Source organism: Labrus mixtus, chromosome 16, assembly GCF_963584025.1.
Source record: "Labrus mixtus chromosome 16, fLabMix1.1, whole genome shotgun sequence".
In the NCBI taxonomy this organism is placed as follows: Eukaryota; Metazoa; Chordata; class Actinopteri; order Labriformes; family Labridae; genus Labrus; species Labrus mixtus.
The window spans coordinates 24,696,056-24,714,591 of record NC_083627.1 but is presented as its reverse complement, the minus strand read 5'-3'; the positions used below and the strand labels follow the sequence as shown (position 1 = coordinate 24,714,591).

At 42.0% G+C, this 18,536-nt stretch overlaps 1 protein-coding gene across 44 annotated transcripts in view; it reads left to right on the top strand.

The window, feature by feature from the left end:
- The window catches only part of clasp2 (cytoplasmic linker associated protein 2), a 58,213-nt gene extending 42,029 nt beyond the window's left edge, over window positions 1-16,184 (top strand). For 25 of the 44 annotated variants that reach the window (XM_061059457.1, XM_061059453.1, XM_061059455.1 and 22 more), the window contains 21 exons: window positions 778-951; window positions 1,144-1,188; window positions 2,524-2,631; window positions 2,911-2,973; window positions 3,550-3,656; window positions 3,823-3,846; window positions 4,032-4,187; window positions 5,033-5,124; window positions 5,210-5,273; window positions 6,755-6,918; window positions 7,628-7,706; window positions 9,447-9,590; window positions 9,680-9,823; window positions 10,041-10,147; window positions 11,126-11,267; window positions 12,185-12,374; window positions 12,464-12,657; window positions 12,742-12,870; window positions 13,319-13,525; window positions 13,752-13,868; window positions 14,682-16,184. In XM_061059457.1, the coding sequence (XP_060915440.1) occupies window positions 778-951; window positions 1,144-1,188; window positions 2,524-2,631; window positions 2,911-2,973; window positions 3,550-3,656; window positions 3,823-3,846; window positions 4,032-4,187; window positions 5,033-5,124; window positions 5,210-5,273; window positions 6,755-6,918; window positions 7,628-7,706; window positions 9,447-9,590; window positions 9,680-9,823; window positions 10,041-10,147; window positions 11,126-11,267; window positions 12,185-12,374; window positions 12,464-12,657; window positions 12,742-12,870; window positions 13,319-13,525; window positions 13,752-13,868; window positions 14,682-14,759 (2,528 nt within the window). In that variant the 3' untranslated portion in view covers window positions 14,760-16,184. Of the gene's footprint in view, window positions 1-777; window positions 952-1,143; window positions 1,189-2,523; window positions 2,632-2,910; window positions 2,974-3,549; window positions 3,657-3,822; window positions 3,847-4,031; window positions 4,188-5,032; window positions 5,125-5,209; window positions 5,274-5,966; window positions 6,027-6,314; window positions 6,318-6,754; window positions 6,919-7,627; window positions 7,707-9,446; window positions 9,591-9,679; window positions 9,824-10,040; window positions 10,148-11,125; window positions 11,268-12,184; window positions 12,375-12,463; window positions 12,658-12,741; window positions 12,871-13,318; window positions 13,526-13,751; window positions 13,869-14,681 lie in introns of all 44 variants that reach the window. The other 19 variants (XM_061059466.1, XM_061059471.1, XM_061059432.1 and 16 more) reach the window with 11 other exon arrangements.
- The last annotated feature ends 2,352 nt before the right edge of the window (window positions 16,185-18,536 follow it).

Sequence of the window (18,536 nt, the reverse complement as noted above, 5' to 3'; positions counted from 1 at the left end):
TCCTGTCATTTAGTTTTAGTACAGACCTAAAAACAGACTTTCCCTGTGCTTAGTTTGTGTATGCTGCTTTAGTTTAGTGTTTGTTTGTCAATAAGAGAGGACGAGCGAGTGAGAGTGTATGGTTGGCTTTAAGTGTGTAGCCCTGTAGTTTGTTCCCCCCTTATAGTCTGTTTGCCATACTTCATGTTAAGCACTACAGAGCAGCAGCTTCTCCACTGTTTGTCTTCAGATTGATAGTAACATGAGGATAGTAATATGAGTCACTGTAGAACGTGTCATCTCGTGGAGACATGATGCCATTAGGTGGAAACAGATTTGTTTAACATCAGTGGTAAAATTGGCAAAATTTCCTTTTTGTGCATTTTATTCTTTTTTTTTTAAATTTGTAACTGAATTTATTTTTCAATATGTTTTATGGAAATATTTATGCGTCGAAAATTTAAATCGAATGATGAGTTTAGATGCGTGGTTTCAACTCTGCAAGTCAAAAACATACTCCAATCATCGAACACTGGAAAGTTTCCATTAAGTTCTGTCTTTTGTCATTCATGTGTAGTGAATGTTAGAGCATTTATCAAAAAGTGTTTGGAAAGCAGTGCCACGAAGAGAAGGACAGTAACACCTGTCTTTGTTCTATGTATGTCTACAACACTAGTCATCATCTCTTCCTCACATCCAAGTGAGATTTGTTCTTACTGTAGTTCTTACTGTTTAAGGCCACTTGTTGTCTGAGAAATTATCTGACTTTACTCTCTCTCTCTCTCTCTTTTTCTAAAGCTGGAAGTCGGAGTGGCTCTCCCGGTCGGGTGCTGACGAGTACGGCCCTGAGCACCTTGAGCTCGGGGGCTCACCGGGTGCTGGCAGGGGCCGCTAGTGAAGGACACAGACGCAGCCGCATCCCCCGCAGCCAGGGATGCTCCAGAGACTCTTCCCCTACCCGCCTGTCTGTTGGTGAGCAAACATTGTTTTTGTTTTTGTTTTTTTAATACATGTTTCTTTAATAAGTTTGTGTCTATCTACTCAAAAGTTGTCTCTGTTTGTGTAATCACACACTTGTTTGTTCGACTTTATCTCAACTTTTTTCTCCTCCTTTCTCCTTCTTTCTATCCTACTCTTCCTGCCTCTCATGCTTCTGTCCTCAAGCTCCCTCCAGCATTAGCTCTATCTACAACGGAGCAAGCAGAGGAGGTAAGGCTCTGACCTCGACCGGACCATCCTGCAACTTACCTCTCTCTTTCAAACTGTCTCTTCTCATGCTGATTGTAAAATCACCACTCCTCCTATTACTAGAAATGTCACAATCTCTCCTTCCTCTCCCAACCCCTGAATCGTGCTGTAGCTCATGGCCTCCACCCGTTTGAGCCCACCTCGCTAACCTCTCTCTGACTTAATGGCTGTGATGTTTTGGTTATGGGTGCCACTGATTCTAATGCATAATAAACACACCTCCTCCCTCTTTGTACTAACGTGTTGTTAGTGGCTGGTGAATGCAACTCCTAGCAGGATCAGCAAAGCTTCATCAGGACTGTGTTAGGCTGTGATTAACCCTGATTGGCTGGGTGTAGTTGCTGAAGCTGATGAACAGAGCAATGAACAGTAAAGTTGATTGCCGTGCTGCTGGATATATAATCGCAGAACCTCCCCTCCCCCACCCCCGAAATTCATCTCAAATCACTTCCTGTTCTTTTCTTTCTTTCTGTGTGTGAGTATGAGGATGATCAGCTGGGCTTGACTGATTATGAGACTGTTTAAATTTGAGGCCAGCAGTCCTGTGCTTCTTTAGGGTGCATCTCATCTCAACTGAAACATGCAGTCCTTGAACAGAAAATATAGCTGACAATTTTGACACCAGCATTTGTTTTTTAAGCAATATGCCCAATATGCAGTACGGTTCTTTTTCTTTTTTTTGATAGCCTACGCCTCCTACAGACTGTTCAATTTTTGTTAATTTATGTATGATGGGGTACCTTGTAAAAATCTATCTTCTTAAAGACATTCCTGTGTCTCTTATTGGATTTTTTTTTTTGTATTTGCATACATTTTAACTCCAGTTCCCTTCTTATTGATACATTTTAGAACAAGTCAATTTAACTTAAAGAAGATTTTATTGTTAACCAAATGTCTGTGGGTACTAAGGGTTTGGTTTTAAGGGCAAAGATAAATAAAGATTTTGACTTTGTCCCCTGATTAGATAAACTTGCAGTCTAACAATTAGTTAAAAAAATAATAATAATTGTTTGCTGGACCTTTATTCTCAGTCTGAGGTGACTTTAACATATTGAGATGCTCCTTCAGGGCCAGTCGACCTGAGCTCACATTCTACTCTGCTGTCTGTCAGTTTGTCACTTTTGCTCGTTTCTTCTTATTTATGTCTTTACTCTTGTACCTCCCCCTCCTCTCTTCTTTGTCACTGCTCATGTTTGTCCTCCTTCTCTGTCTTTGTGCCCTTATTACCACTTTTCTTCCCTTATCTCCTCTTCCCCCCACCCCTCCCCTGAACCCCTCGGCCCTGGGTGGCGTTAGCTCGGGGCAGTCGTATCCCTCGGCCCAGTATGAGTCAGGGCTGCAGCAGAGAGGCCAGCAGGGAGAGCAGCCGGGACACCAGCCCCGTACGCTCCTTCACGCCCCTGGGTGAGTAGCAGTAGTGGAAAGTTAAGCAGGAGGGATCAAAAGTAAGACCTCAAAGAAAGATTTCTATTTTAACATAAGGTTAACTCAAACTAAAGAACATCTCAACACTTTAAAAGCTGAGGGTGATAAGAAGAAGGAAAAACTCACTTGCATTCTTTTCAGTCTTTCTTTCTATCTTAAAACCTTTTCGACTAGCTTAAGTGGTTGTGTGTGTTTGTCTTGTGCGCGGGTGTGTGTGGGCGTTAAACTCTGTATATGTGTTTTTAATCTTGGTTGCAGCGACACGAAGCTACTCTCGCTCCACTGGAGCTCTCCACGCACCTGATACCTTTGGGGCTGCAGGTGAAGGCTGAGTACATCAATGTTCTCTGTTCACCCACCCACTGCCTTAATTTTTATTTTATTTTTTGCTTTGTATTTCCTTTTTGGTTCTCTTTAGTGCCAAGCATCTCCTCCTGTTTAATTTGTCGTTTCTTTATATGTCCATCAGTCTCCATGTTTTGTTTCTCCCATTGAGCTCCAGGATCCTCCCATGGAATTGCATGTTTCCGCCCATTCAGTTGCCAGTTGACGACCATTTTGGCATTTTCACCCCATTTATTTTCTTTATATAGCTCCGCCTCTTCTCTGCAGGGACACCGACATGTTTCCTGTGTTTTCTGTCAATCTTTCTTTGTCCCCCAGTGACGCCTGCAATGTCATTTAACAAGCCATCGCATCAACTTACAGTGTTGACTCATTGGAAATGTTGTGTGAATGGTTGGATTGAGTAAATGTCAGAGGGAATGGATGGTAGATCATCAGAGAACAAGTGAGAGACTGATCTATGAGTGAGAGGTTCTGCAATGGTTTGGTGTAAAATCTTGAACTTCTCTTTCTGAACTCTGTCCTTCTTTCCGTCTTTCTCATGCTTCACAGGATCAGGTTATGGCATCAGTCAGTCCAGTCGTCTTTCTTCCTCGGTCAGCGCCATGAGGGTCCTCAACACAGGCTCAGACGTAGAGGAGGCTCTCGCAGACGCATTGGTATAAAAACATACACACTATACAAACCACACATAAAAATACACACTTTACAAGTTTGAACATTCCAGTTAGCTGTCACCATTTGAAGCTCACACCACCTGAACTGTGCGTGTGTCTGTGTGCTTGTAAACTAACCCCTGGTTCTACCTCTGTTTAATGCTGTCAGCTGTTGGGAGACATGCGGTCAAAGGTCAGCTTCTTCTCCTGCCCTCTTACTTGTGTGTTGCGTGTGTGCGTGTTTATTAGCTGTTTTTGCGTTTCATCATGCTAGGTGTGTGAGTGCATGATTTTTTTTTTACCCGTGCCGTCTTTTAGTTTAATGTCACTTACATTTTAATTTCATGTCCTTTCTCTATTTCTGTCCTTTTCCTGCAGAAGAAGCCAGCCCGGAGGCGGTATGAAAACTACAACATGTACTCAGATGATGATGCTAACAGCGATGCATCCAGCGCCTGTTCAGAGAGATCCTACAGCTCCAGGAACGGGGGAGCCATCCCCACCTACATGAGACAGACGGAAGATGTAGCCGAGGTCAGCGTCAACAACAGCACAGCGAAAAAGGAAACTTTAATAGTCCAGATAGCTGATATGAAAACATTATAAGTATCAAAAAGACACCAGACAGCAGTGCACACTTTGTTTAAGTATTTAAATAACAATCTAAAATATCATGTCCAGGCAGCTTTCTCCTGCTCATCCGTATGCACAGTCATGCATAAAATGCTCAACTTACATTTTACACATTATACATAGAAGTTCTGTTGTCATTCACGTTGAAATTAGTGACAGACAGATGTTCATCTCAGGTTCTTGTGCCCTCTTTAGACCTTAAAGCCAGTCGTTGTGCTTTGGCTTTTTACATTAACCCAAACAATGCAATAAAAAATGCTGCCCAAATGTGTTCTTTTAGAATGCGTTCTGGTTTGAAGGCTGTTGTATATAACAGAAATCTCTCTTGTCTACTCTGATGTATGAAAGCTTCTGCCAGGGATGCTGCTTTCCAAACAATAACAATGCAAGATGCTCCCGGATCCTGTGTTTTGGGTTGCTGTTTTTTGGGTTGCTGTTTTTTGCTGTTAGCATCATATCTTATTTGTCAATGCTGCTCAAAAAAAGCCTTGTCCTGCCTGATTCCTCCGTGTACACAGCACTTGATTAGGAGTTACAGAAACACGAAACAGGATGGTGACGTAGAATGAAAGTGCACAGTTCCTGCTTTGAGCAGAAAGGACCTTCATAGAAGAGCTTTTGTTGAATCAATCTGACATTGCCATGTCAACTCTGAGTCAGGCTCTGTATTTATTTTATTCAGGATTTCCCTCTGCCATTATGGAAGTATTTAACAGGCCTGTGTTGGTTTTTGTACTTCTTGTCAGGTTCTGAACCGATGTGCCAGTGCAAACTGGTCAGAGAGGAAGGAGGGACTGCTGGGCCTACAGGCACTGCTCAAGAACCAACGCACCCTCAGGTCAGCCACAGAGCAGGCAAATGTGTTTTCTAAGTATCAAAGGATTATTGATTTTGATCTAACCAGGTATCATTTCCATATACAGTCGAGTGGAGCTGAAGAGACTATGTGAAATCTTCACCAGGATGTTTGCAGATCCTCACAGTAAGGTATGGTTGCATGCAGATCAGGAATTCACACAACGAGCCACAACACTCATTTACAAAAATCATTTCACATGGATTCATTTTTCATCCACATCAATTTTACTTGGTTTCACTTATTTTTTTTTATCTCACCTCCTGCACTGTACCGGATTCTGCCAGAACAAAGACAAGCATTTATTTCTTACCACACACAGATGGATGTTAAAGTTACGGTTAGAGACAAAGATAAACGGGTCAAAAAGTTTCTCAGATGTACAAACATGGATAAACACACTGGAACATAAACCTAGGCATGCAGTGTGTGCAACGGACTGTTTTCTAACGGCATGCCATGCCTGAGGTTGCGTGTGAACTCACTGTCGTCCGCCGTCTTGCTGGATTGCTTTGTAAATGTTCAGCAGCCGATACGCCGGCTGTTCTCAATGCATCCACTGCCACTCCCTCTCTTTCCCCTCCCTCTCTTCGCTGCAGTTTAGAGCGACGACACTGACCGCACACACACACTTGAATATTCACGCATACTGCGGCTGCCAGCTCTTCTCTCTGATTAACCTGCTGAGTTTCTCTCTCTCTAACTCTGCCACTTTTCTTACGGCGGTTTTTTTGAGTGCCTCACACATAACGTAAGGTGTGTGAGCCCCCCCTCTCCCAGCCCCCCCTCGTTTTTGACGTGTTTGACGATTTGATGAATTTCAGCGAGACTCCGGCAGAGTGTACGGCACGGCAGAATCCGGTATAAGCTCAGCCTCCTTCAAGGTACCGCATCACGCCATGGACTCTTATCTTCATCTGTTTCATTCACCCTCTTCTCTATCTCCCTTTTTTTTCCAAGTTACTCTCTCAGTTCCTTTCTAGTGTGCAAAAAAAAAAAAAACATCACCTCACAAATGTTACGGTGTTGTTACTCTTAGCCAATGTGTCTCATTCCATGTAGCAAATGTTGGATTGAAAGTCATGATTATTCACATCAGCTGTTGTCTGTCAGGATGCTAACAGATGTGTCTCTCTCTCCCCCATGCTCCCCCACTCTGGAACTCTCTATAGAGAGTAAGTTTGACAAATGTGTGAAACTGTATTTTATGTACAACAACATAACAATCACTCACTAACCTGCCTCAAACAATGCTGCCTTTAACTACGCCGTCCTGCCAACACAGTGTGATTGGTTTTGTCACGTCATACTTTGGTTGTTTTTTAGTATTAATATTAATGTTTTTTTATTCATGCATACATTTTGGGTGATTAAGCTTTAATTGGTGTTTGGGAATGATGGTGTGCTGTTACAATGAAGAGTTGATAACCACTAACTTCACTATTGTTTGGTTTGACACGATACTTTAGGAGCTTGACCTTATCATGTAAACACAGTGTAAATGCTGGATCATGTGTATGTATGCATGTGTGTACTAATCACGTTAGTAGTTTAGTGACTGAGTCCATGTGTAACCCAAACTCTGTGTGTGTGTGTGTGTGTGTGTGTTCAGGTGTTCAGTATGTTCCTGGAGACACTGGTAGATTTTATCCTGGTCCATAAGGAGGATCTGCAGGACTGGTTGTTTGTCCTGCTCACACAGCTGCTGAAGAAAATGGGAGCCGACCTGCTGGGCTCCGTACAGGCCAAAGTTCAGAGAGCCCTGGATATCACACGGTGGGCTTCACACACACATATTTATACTGATTTCAGGGCCTTTTTTATGAGCTATGGTGAATGTATATAAAAGTCAAACTTGAGCTAATGTACCTGATTTCACTTTGTAAAATAGGAAATGTAGGCATAGTTTAAAGTGGAACATAATCCATTGCTAAAACTTGTGTTGAAAAATAATGGAAGGACTTTTTCCACTAAGTTGTATTTCTTGCCTGGTTTGAGTCATTGACTGTATCTCAAGATGGACAATGAGTATTATCCTCACGTTGTACAAAAGTGAAGCTAAAAACAAATTTAGCTTGTGATGTGATTTGTCAGAAGAGATGCACAATAGACCCTGCCATGGCCTTTTGACATCTTGCCCCTTCCACAAACCAAAACAAAGATTTAAACTACTGATAGAGATCCCAAAGATCCCTCAGGTCCGCACAGCAGTGTTCATTTCATTAAGGACAACAAATGTTGGTCAGTGACCATTTTTATAGGTCAAATAATATATAAGACTGGGGCCTTCTCTGTCTGGTGTTTTACATATGCTTAAATGGTAGAAAATTAATTTTTTTTATTCCTCTGATGTGCAAAATCTGAAGTTAGTTTAAGGTTTTTTAGTTGTTGTTTTTTTTTTTTACTATAGACAACTGAAAGACTGAGATGTGTTGCTGTGTGAGTAGAAATTTTAATTTGGGTTGGGGTCTTTTTTTTTTGACAGAGAGTCTTTCCCCAATGACCTCCAGTTTACGATTCTGATGAGGTTCACTGTGGACCAGACGCAGACGCCCAACCTCAAGGTAAAGCACATTTTCATCTAATGTTTGTGTGACTGTGTGTCTGTGATTATACTATGTGTGTCTTTATAAGAAAGATAGCTTACTGTTTATGTCTGAGGGATGGAGGGTAATGAACAGGAAGATAATGCCCGAAATTCAGAGACTGTGTAGCCATGGTAACTGCTGTTCTGATATGATCCCGTGCCTGCAAATGCTGGCCCCGCCTCCCAAAAAAAAAACTGAATCATGGGCTGTGATTGGCTGGCAGTTGATGTGGCCACTCCACTGGCTTTTTTGCACTGTTACTATGTGGGCACACTCCTCACGCTTTCTTTCTCCGATTCCTCATCCATCATCTCCTTCTCCCTCTCTGTCACTAACCTTGTTATAACAGCAACTTTATAACCTCACCCATCTCTTATTTCAAGCTTTCCTTATCCCTGAAATTATCCCCTCCCACACCTTTTCCCTTTCAATGTTTCACCTTATTCTCCCAATTTTTTCCTGTTCAAAGATTTCTTTTTTGAGTTTACATATGCTTTATTAACTTTCCAAGTTAGTCATCCATGATCAGACTTAAAAAATGAAATTCAGACACTCTTTGAATATAAACTCCATCCTTGGACAGGAAAACCTTTTTATGTTTTTTGATAAGCATGAATTTAACGCTAAGTTGGGTTATTTTGTGTTAGTTTTTAAGTCCTCTTCCAAACAAAACCTAAACGAAGACCATGACAACAATGAATGTAAAATTATTATGTTGTAACAAGTACTTAACATATACTAGTATACAGTATAATGCGAAGTCAACTGTTGCATTGAGCTTCATAAACAACAGATTTATGTAGTAAGACTTCAGAGCTCTTTGCTGCCATCATGTAGCAGCGTTGTGTATTACTCCTTTTTCAGAATAGATGATAATAGTCACAATCGCCCAAGCCTCCTTTCCAATCTTTTTACTCCTACTAGACTCTCTGCACCCTCCCTTCCTCCCCTTTCCTTTTTCTTTTCCTTTCTTGTCTCCCCTTTCCCTCCCCTGTCCTCGTCTCCCTTTCTGTCTCCGTTGATTGACGCGGTGCTTCTCCTCTCTCTCTCTGAAGCCTGTACGGAGCTCGTGTTGCGGGCGAGGCAGGGGAGGGTCCGGGGTTAAATTGTTCCCCCCCAGAGCGCGGCGCCACGCTTGCTCTCTAGACGAGCAGGCCGCAGCCTGGAGCCAGTCCTCCCAGGTCAGTGCGCTCCGGGGGGAGCAATTATATGGCGCATATAAGTAGGTTTGGAGAAAGTTCTGGTCCTTAAGGAGCATTTTTTAAGAAAGGAAGAAGAAGAGAGACCTTAGGAGGAGAATTAGAGCAGGAGTCAGTTGTTGTTGTTGTTGTTGTAGTGTTTTTGGAATCTGCAGTGAAGTTTGCATTTATTTGTTTCTGTTTTTTGTTGTTGTTGTTTTCCTTTTTTTTTGTCTTTTGTCATCTATTCCCTTTTTGAATGATTTGTGTTTTGGAGGTCATAAGGCATTACCATTGATGCACTTTGATTTATGTCACTAATTCATCAGATTTGTTTTCATTTTCAGACCTGCAAGAGATTCACAGTCTGCTGTGAGTCTTCATGCTGACTGTGAACATGAGTGGTCTTTTTTTCACGTGTGTAATTTTGTGATTACTGTTTTTGTATTTTCACAGGTTAAAATTGGCCCACGCAGTTTATTTTTTTACTAATCAATCTTTACTCATGTTTTTGTTAATCTGTGTTTTTGTATCCCAGGTGAAGGTGGCCATTCTGAAGTACATCGAGACGCTGACGTTACAGATGGAAGCTCCAGACTTTGTGAACTCCAGTGAGACTCGGCTGGCCGTCTCTCGTATCATCACGTGGACGACTGAACCCAAGAGCTCTGACGTCAGAAAGGTGCTGAAACACAAATCTGAAATGCCACGAAAACATGACTCTATTGTAACACTAAAATAGTTTTTAACGAGGCATTCTGTGTGTCCCAGGCCGCACAGTCGGTGCTGATCTCTCTGTTTCAGCTCAACACTCCAGAGTTCACCATGCTGCTGGCAGCTCTGCCCAAAACCTTCCAGGATGGAGCCACCAAACTGCTTCAGAACCACCTGAAGAACACTGGAAATGTTGCACAGGTAAACACACACACACACACACACACACACACACACACACACACACACACACACACACACACACACACACACACACACACACACACACACACACACACACACACACACACACACACACACACACACACACAAACTCTGCTGGTGAGTATTTTAGACACTGTCAGTACACTGTGGTTTAAAAACTAACTTGTTTTGTTTTTTATAATAACCTTCTCAGGCATCAATGGGAAGCCCTCTGACACGCCACACCCCTCGATCTCCTGCCAGTTGGTCCAGTCCAGTCACCTCCCCCACCAATACCTCCCAGAACACCCCCTCACCAAGGTAACACAAACGCTTAAAAATCCATATACAGTCATTTAGAAATTAGAGTGAACAAATGAAACAAGTAGAATATGAAGAGTATATAGCCCTGTTTCCACTATGGTCTGGTTTCTTAGTGTTTCCACTGTCAAAAGTTGGTGATGGTACCAACATAACCGATCCTTGCCTTCCTACTTTTTTGGTAACCCTTCTTTTGGGATGCCAAGCGTACCAGTCGGACCCTAAAGGCCAGAGTCAGACACACTGCAGTCCTTTGATTGGTCGAAAGAATCCCTTTCCGTTCGACACAAAACGCACCATGTTAAAGTATCCCGTGGATTTGGAGAGAGTATTTTCATGGCTGTTTTGTTTTTTTGCGGCTATTGTCAGGGCCTAGCACCACCCAATGGAGGACTACGGAGATGCAGACCATCTGAGGAATCATTGATCTTTCTTTACTGTTTCACGTTCATCTTCTTTGTTGGATTTATTGGCTGTCTACACTATGTCATTCTTCTATGATGTAGTGATGTGAATGGGTAGTGATGGCTGTTGAAACGCAAGTGAGCTCAGGGTTTACCGAACTGTACTGAACCAAACCAGACCGCTAGCTGGAAACGGGTTTAAGAGTATGTTGCATTCATACTAGCCCAATAGCAAGAGTTGGTATAAGTGTCATTTTTACCCCTTTGTCTCTAGTTATTCATTTAAAAAAATATAACAAAAATTAATTTATAAAAAATATTGGCTTAGTCACAAACAATCAAACTGTTTAATTTGTCTTTATGTATTTTCTAAATGTTGGTCTACTGTTGAATTTGTTACTGAAAGTAAATGAATTTCTTAACCTCAATGAGGTATTTTCCTGGTTAAATACATTTTAAATCAATCTTAAATCTTTTCAACTCGTCACATTAATCTACTTTCTTGTCATAGAGAAGTGAGTTCCTTTGGTTACACTATGTTAAACACATGTCACTCTGTCTGGTTTATGTGCAGTGCATTCGACTACGACACAGAGAACATGAACTCAGAGGACATCTACAGCTCATTGAAAGGTGTCACTGAGGCAATCCAGAACTTCAGTGTTCGCAGCCAAGAGGACATGAATGAACCCATTCAGCGGCGGGAGGGAGAGGAGGTCAGTAGAGCACACTGACTGGTGGTGTTTGTGTTTGTCCTGTGATCATCAACATGTTTGATTTAAAGTCAGAATCTGTCTACTCATGGTGGTGACACGATTTTGAAGAAAAAAAAAAAAACGTTTCCACATCAGACAAAATATTCAAGGATCATTGTGTTGAAGAGTCCTCACCCTCTTCTACTTCAGACCTGTCGGTTCACTGCGTGTCAGTCCCACACTGGATGATTTTATCTCATCAAGAGAACATGATGTCAAAACATTTTTTCAAGAGCCCATATTCTGCCCTTTTTGGGGTTCGTATATTTAATCTATGTATCTACTTTTGTACATTCACAATAGATAAAGTTTGAAAAAAGTGTCTGTTTTCATGTACTGCTCCTCCTTGCTCCCTCTACGCTCTGAGTCCGTCAGCTGCGCTCTGTTGAGCCCCCACTGTTAGACCCCACATGTGCCAAGTCTGCTCTGATTGGTCTGCCGATCCGCTCTGTTGTTATTGGTCAGTTGCTCAGCACGCTTCTCAGAAATTGCAACATGAGCTGCAGGGCTTGCCACAACGAGCCAATGGACTTAGATCAGTGATCTCACACTGACAATGACGTCACACTGACAAATTTTTATCGAGGGGGGCTAGAACCGAGCGTTACATGTGGCTAATGCTACAGCTAACAGGAGGACGTAGGAGAAGCTGCGTTTCCGCAGACTTTGAATTTTTGCACATAGATGTGTCTAAACATGCACAGGACACTTGGAAAACACACTAAAGGGCATATAAAAGCAGAAAAAGTATAATATGGGACCTTTCAGTCAAGTGTTTGTTTACTTTGTTTAGGCCGACATCTGAACCTTTGTGACAGCATGCACACCTTGCACTCACCTGAGTCCTGAGTTAATATAATAGTATTTTATCACTGCAGGGAGACTTTGACAGCAGAGTGTCAGACTTCGTGGACGGAGGCCGAATGGCCCTGGACAACAAGACGTCCCTCCTCAACACCCCCTTGCTCTCCTCCAGCCCCCGAGGAGCCCGTGAGCACTTCTCTGATTCTCCCTTCAAACACAGTCGCAAAGACACCAGCATGGACGACTCTGAGCAACTCACAGACGGTACAAAAACAGAAGAAAAAAATGTGCAAAACAAACACCAAATCCTTCTCTTTTAATTATAGCTTTATTCTTTCTATCAATCTCAACAGATAGCAGCCTGGACCAATCAGAGCTGGTGGCAGAGCTGCTCAAGGAATTGTCCAATCACAACGAGCGCATTGAGGAGAGGAAGGCGGCGCTGTGCGAACTGCTCAAGCTGATTCGCGAAAACACCCTGCAGGTGTGGGACGAACATTTCAAGACCATCCTGCTGCTCCTGCTTGAGACGATGGGGGACAGAGAGGTAGGCACACACTTTGAATTACTGTGATAAATAACACAAAAATAAATATTTCCTTTTGAACTTGAATGTTTGTATTTCTCCAAGCATTTGATACGAACGCTGGCTCTGCGGGTGCTGAGGGAGATTCTCAGCAAACAGCCCTGGAGGTTCAAAAACTATGCAGAGCTCACCATCATGAAGTCCCTGGAGGCTCACAAAGACCCTCATAAAGAGGTACTCAAACACACCAGTTAGTTTTGAAAATGTATAAATAAATACTGCCACTGCTGATGTGATGTTCTGCTGCCATTGATAACTACTGTTTTCTAGAAGTAAAGGGTAACTGATGAACTGTCATTTTCTTATGAGCATGAAAAACAATACAAGTCGATCACTAGATTCTCCTAAACATGGCAGACACATCTGGAGGGGCTGCTAATGTCAGCTTATGTGATTTGTAGGCACTCTGCCTGTTTTACGGTTATTATTTCACGTTGTTCTTCATTCCTGTAGTTTTAACCTTTGCCAAATTATTTCCAGGGGTTTTCCCTTAAAAAAACAGATAAAACACTGAATAAAGCATATGGTTTTGAAACATCTTTGAATTCACTGAGTGTGATGTAAACCTAACTTGTTGTTTTATGTTGACACAACAAAAAATGTTCAATGTGTGTTTCTGCAGGTTGTAAGAGCAGCAGAGGAGACGGCAGCCATGTTGGCGTTGTCCATCAGTCCTGACCAGTGTATCAAGGTGTTGTGTCCCATCATCCAGTCTGCTGACTACCCCACCAACCTGGCCGCCATAAAGATGCAGACCAAAGTGGTGGAGAGGGTTCCCCGGGAAGGCCTCGTCAGCCTGTTGCCTGAGATAGTGCCAGGACTCATACAGGTACCTCCCACATAGTCATCATATATTCAATTCAAATGAATTAGTTTGGATTCTGGAGATCAAAATCTAGCATTGTGAGAAGTATGATGATAAGAGTTTATTCTGTATTAAAAGTTGTACCCTTTACAGAAGCATTTCAGTGTTGGACTCATGTAACTGACCCCACATTCCTAAATGAAAATGTGAGTCCTTCAGGTTCCTAACATCATCTTTTCTGGTCTGACAGGGTTACGATAACTCTGAGAGCAGTGTGAGGAAAGCCTGTGTGTTCTGCTTGGTGGCCATTTACGCAGTGATAGGGGAGGACCTCAAACCCCACCTCAACCAGCTCTCCAGCAGCAAGGTAACCACAGCTTTAAGCAAAGAAGATCATCTGTCATTTCAGAAAATAATCAAATCAAACAATCAATCATCCAACCAACCACAAACTACAAAGCACATTAGTGTCTTACATTGAAATATCAGGGTTCAGCCAACACTTCCTCCGAGGGTGCACTCACTCTAGGCAATCCGTACCGTGCCCAAGCACACATCAGCCCTAAGGTCCAGTTCTTTTCACTCGTGTGAGGGCTCCGATCCATGCTCAAGCACAGTACACTTCCTTGGCCCTGGCACACTTCAAAGAGGTGTGCTTCGGCACGGTTCAGTTCATGCACGAGCAGAAGCATGCAGGAACAAAACGATGACAGCCTTCATTATGGAAAAATCCAGAAGTTTTATGGCTGTATCTGACTAAAATGACTCAAAAAGTAGCGGTCATGTTCTCTGTGTTGTTCAGACAGTGCGTTTTTTTTTTTGTTCTTTTTTTTTCTCCAGTCCGCCTGCCCTGTAAACTAAGCACGCTTCATAATTAGCCTACGTAAAGACATACATGTGTTGTATTAGGTAACCATGCTTGGGCCCGGTTAGTCCTGGAGCAGTGTGAGTGCAGGTCAGCGGGGGAATGGGGAAGGGGGCAATCGGGCTTGAGCACAGTACGGGACAACTTTGCCAGTGTGAGTGCGACAACTTGCATGATAATACCAGAGGAAACATGTTTTAAAACAATCCATTTTCCTCAGTATACACCTTGTTTGAAATCTTTCCAACTCCAAGAGACATGGCTTCATCTATCTTACAACATGTTTATCCTCTGTCTGTGTGTGTGTGTCCATAGCTGAAGCTGTTGAATCTGTACATCAAACGTGCCCAGTCCGGCTCCAGCGGCGGTGAACCTCCATCTGAGGGCTTATAGGAGACAACAGCGCCCTCCCACAGGGCAACTGCAGAACTACAACGTTGCCCTACAAACCCTAAACGTCTTCATGAGCTCACACCAACAACAGGCCGAGAAAAAAAACAAAACACACATCCTAACACAGACTGCTTACATCAACATGTAAACACACACACACTAACAGTCCTCGTACATTTCCTGTATGGTGCAGAAGAGAGGAGTGTTGCAGTTCTCCCTGACCATCACTGAGGATCCACCCTGAACGAACCGAACCCTTCCATCTGCATTAAACAAGAACAGATAACACACATCCAGTCACGCAGGTTTGTCACTAATCACTCATGGATGCAAATGTCCGTCCTTCTCCACTAGTTCTCAAACTACACAGTATCCTCTCGGAGTGCTCTTGATGTCAACAGAAAGTGATGAAACTGCATGGATCTCATATTTCTATTTGGGTGGGGGGCGGGGGCTGAGTTTCATCGGGCAAGGCTGAGACGAACAAACGGTGCCGCCTTTGTGTCTTTCTTGAACAACCAGTAACTGGGGCCAGGTAGACAGGAATGTAAATGTACATTGTGTCATAGTTTGGATTAATTTTACGCCATGAGTTTTTACTGCAGCAAGTTTTAATGTCTGGAGTTTCCTCTCTCACTCTCTCCCACACACACACACACACACACACACACACAAACACAAACTTTCTCTCTCTCAAAAAGGTGCTGAAGAGCATAATAGGTACGACCGCGATACACCGTGCAGCACTAACACACACAGTCACAGTGGGTCACGCCTGCTCGTAATAAAGGCAGAACATCGTTAGATTCCAGAGTATAGGAGACGTTGTGTGCTTGGCTATGCATGAGATAACATTTTAACAATAATTTTTTATTGGGGACATTCAGAGTCAGTGTGCCTGGGGGTTTTAAATTAATATGAAGTCCACCCATTTCAGAAAACCCGTGGTGTCGTTCAATGTCTCCCAGCTCATCTGGGGTCAGTCCACCTCTGGGTAACATGGGTAGAAAGACGAGTGCGTGCTGCTTACTACATGAAGTATGACAGGACATGGCTTATTATCACATAGTGGATATGTATCTATATATGATATTCAAATGGATAACTGTCATTAGAAGAGTCTCTTCCCCCCCCCCCCCCCCCCCCGGGAGCTGCCCACCCTTGTTTTTATTTTCTCTTTCTCTCTTTTGCGAGTGCCGTAGTCTCTCTCACACTTAATGTTTTCTCTCTGCTGAGAAACTTGTAGAAATGTTTTATTTCCAGCTATGAAAAACAAGTCATGTCACCATTTTCTCCTCTCCTCTTCATTGTGTCTTTCTTTCCCTCCTCTTGTTGTAACATTCTAGTTTCCACTGTTGTGTTTCCTCCGTGCTTTAACAAAGCTGTGCTTACAATAAAATAAAGAACTTGTACAGATCATGACAAGACTGACTTCTTTTGGTTTTTGCACAGGAGATTCTGAAGTCTTAATATTAAACATGTTTGTAGGAAAGTGCTTCAATGGTACATCTTGTAAAGATCTTCTATGTCCACCTGTATCTTCAATGACCAGGTCCACAGTAAATGTAAGATAATGCTGAGATAATTTCAAGAGGATAAAAAAAGGATCAGGTAAAAAAAAAAAAAAATGGTTTTAAAGATAATCTTTATTTCTTCAGATTCTTTTTCCAAAATATTTATGTTATTAATTAATGAATCTTTATTTGTATAGGGAGAAACATGAAGCAGGTTAAAAGTTGGCACAGACTAAATCATTTGTAGCCTAAGCTCATTTTAAATGCCATTCTCTCTTGAATTTTACTGATCAAGAAATCGTTTTCCAGTAAACTGTTGAAACTAATGTTTACAACTCTTGTTTTTAATAATTTTACTAGTCTCATGATTGATTTATCTTTTCAATGCTCATCAAAACTTCTTAATTCTGTTAAGATTTTTTTTTTTTTCAAAATTAAAAAAAAAAAACAACAGTAAATCATTACAGACTTACAAACATGACATTTTAACAGCTAAGATAAATAAGTTGGTAGAGCAGATCAGATGTGGCATAAAAAAATAAACCTGCAGATTAACTTGGAGGAAACTGCAAGGCAAGAAGTTCATGAGGTGGTCTAATCTGGGCCTGGGGAGTAAAACCTAAAATTGTTTAACAAAGACATTTGAGAAACTAGTTTTGAGTTTATTTTATGTATATGCTGGGAGTGGGCTGTATTTCTCTCTCTCTCTCACTCTCTCAATTTACATGAAATTACTGATTGAAATTATTCAAAAACATACTTTTGTTCCTGGCCTCTTTGTCCTTTTCCTGAAGCATGGCTGTGACAGAAAGTCCTAAAGTACCTGATGGAATGGGCTACACTACCTGGCTGGATTAGTTACCCCACCTGTCAGAATGAGCTAGCACACCTCACTGAATGAGGTACCTGATAAAATTTGAATGAATGAGCAACTTAACAGAAAGAATTAGCTACTTTTGATAAAATGAGCTAACTTACCTAACAGAATGAGCTACCTAACCTGACAGAAGTAGCTTCCGAACTTGAAAAAAGGAGGTAACTCTTCTGACTGAATACACTATATGAGAGTTAGGTTCTCCACCTAAAGATGTGCAGATGGAGAGTGAGGAGACTGGAAGTTATCATGGGCATCAGTCAGACAGCTAGACAGTTTCACTCTCAGTTTATACAAATGATTATGAATATAACACAGCCAAAAGGAAATACATTAAGGCCTTAGTGTTGATGGGTACCAGAAATGCATAAAAACCATGACTCATATCTAGAAGACCTGTCAGATTTGTTTTTCCCACGAGAAGACCGTGTCTCCCTACAGTAGAAGAAATCTGACTGATCAAAACTGATTATGATTTTATAGTTTTTTCATTCATCCAAACCACTGCTGAATCGTATGTAATTACATGAGAAGGTCGTTCAGTGAAGAGTGTGTGTGTGCGACTGTCACTTTAAATTATCTGCTTTCAGTCTGGTGTGGAGGCTTCATACGCTATATAAAGTTCACACAATATTTGAGGGGGTCTTTTAGGACATTCTGGATAAACTTAAAGATCTCCCTAAATTACTGTCAACATCTTATTAATTCATTTTGTTTTCTATTACTACCTAAAAGTTCAAAAGGGGAAATTTTTCTCAAATTTCTATCCAAAATTTTACCCAACATCAACTTTAGCTTAAGTAAACTATAAACTGAAAAGTGGTGCAAATAGTTGGGGAGGATACAATTATATTGGTTATATTGGTTTGATATAATAGACTAGCTGCTCAGTATAATAAATCTTATGTGGAGTCACAGCTGGAGTTATTATATTGCGTGGTATTCCCCTTTAACCCTCCAGAGGAGAGGGGCAGAAGGTCATTACAGTTCAGACAGCGTAATGTTCCTGCCTGTAAGTTTATACCTCGGCATAAGTACACCACATAACAAGAGCACATTCCCCATCAGCTGGTCGAGTGGTCACATGATTAGTCTGGGTCAGACACTCATGCAAACACACATACTCAAACTGGTTTCAAGTTCCTTCTCTGGTGTGTGTATGGAAAGAGAGAGAGGGGCCCTGACCCCGTGTGAGGGAGAGAAATCTGAGTCTGCAGGAACAAAGCTGTCTGATCTTCCTCTCCTCTCTCAGCAGTGCTATTGCAAGGCATTATGGGAAACCAGACGACTGCGTTCAAGGTGCTGAGTAAAGAAAAAAAAGGAGTCAAACTGCAGAGCAGCAGCAGGTCACACGGATGATGAAATGTAACGGAAACAATTCTTATTTGA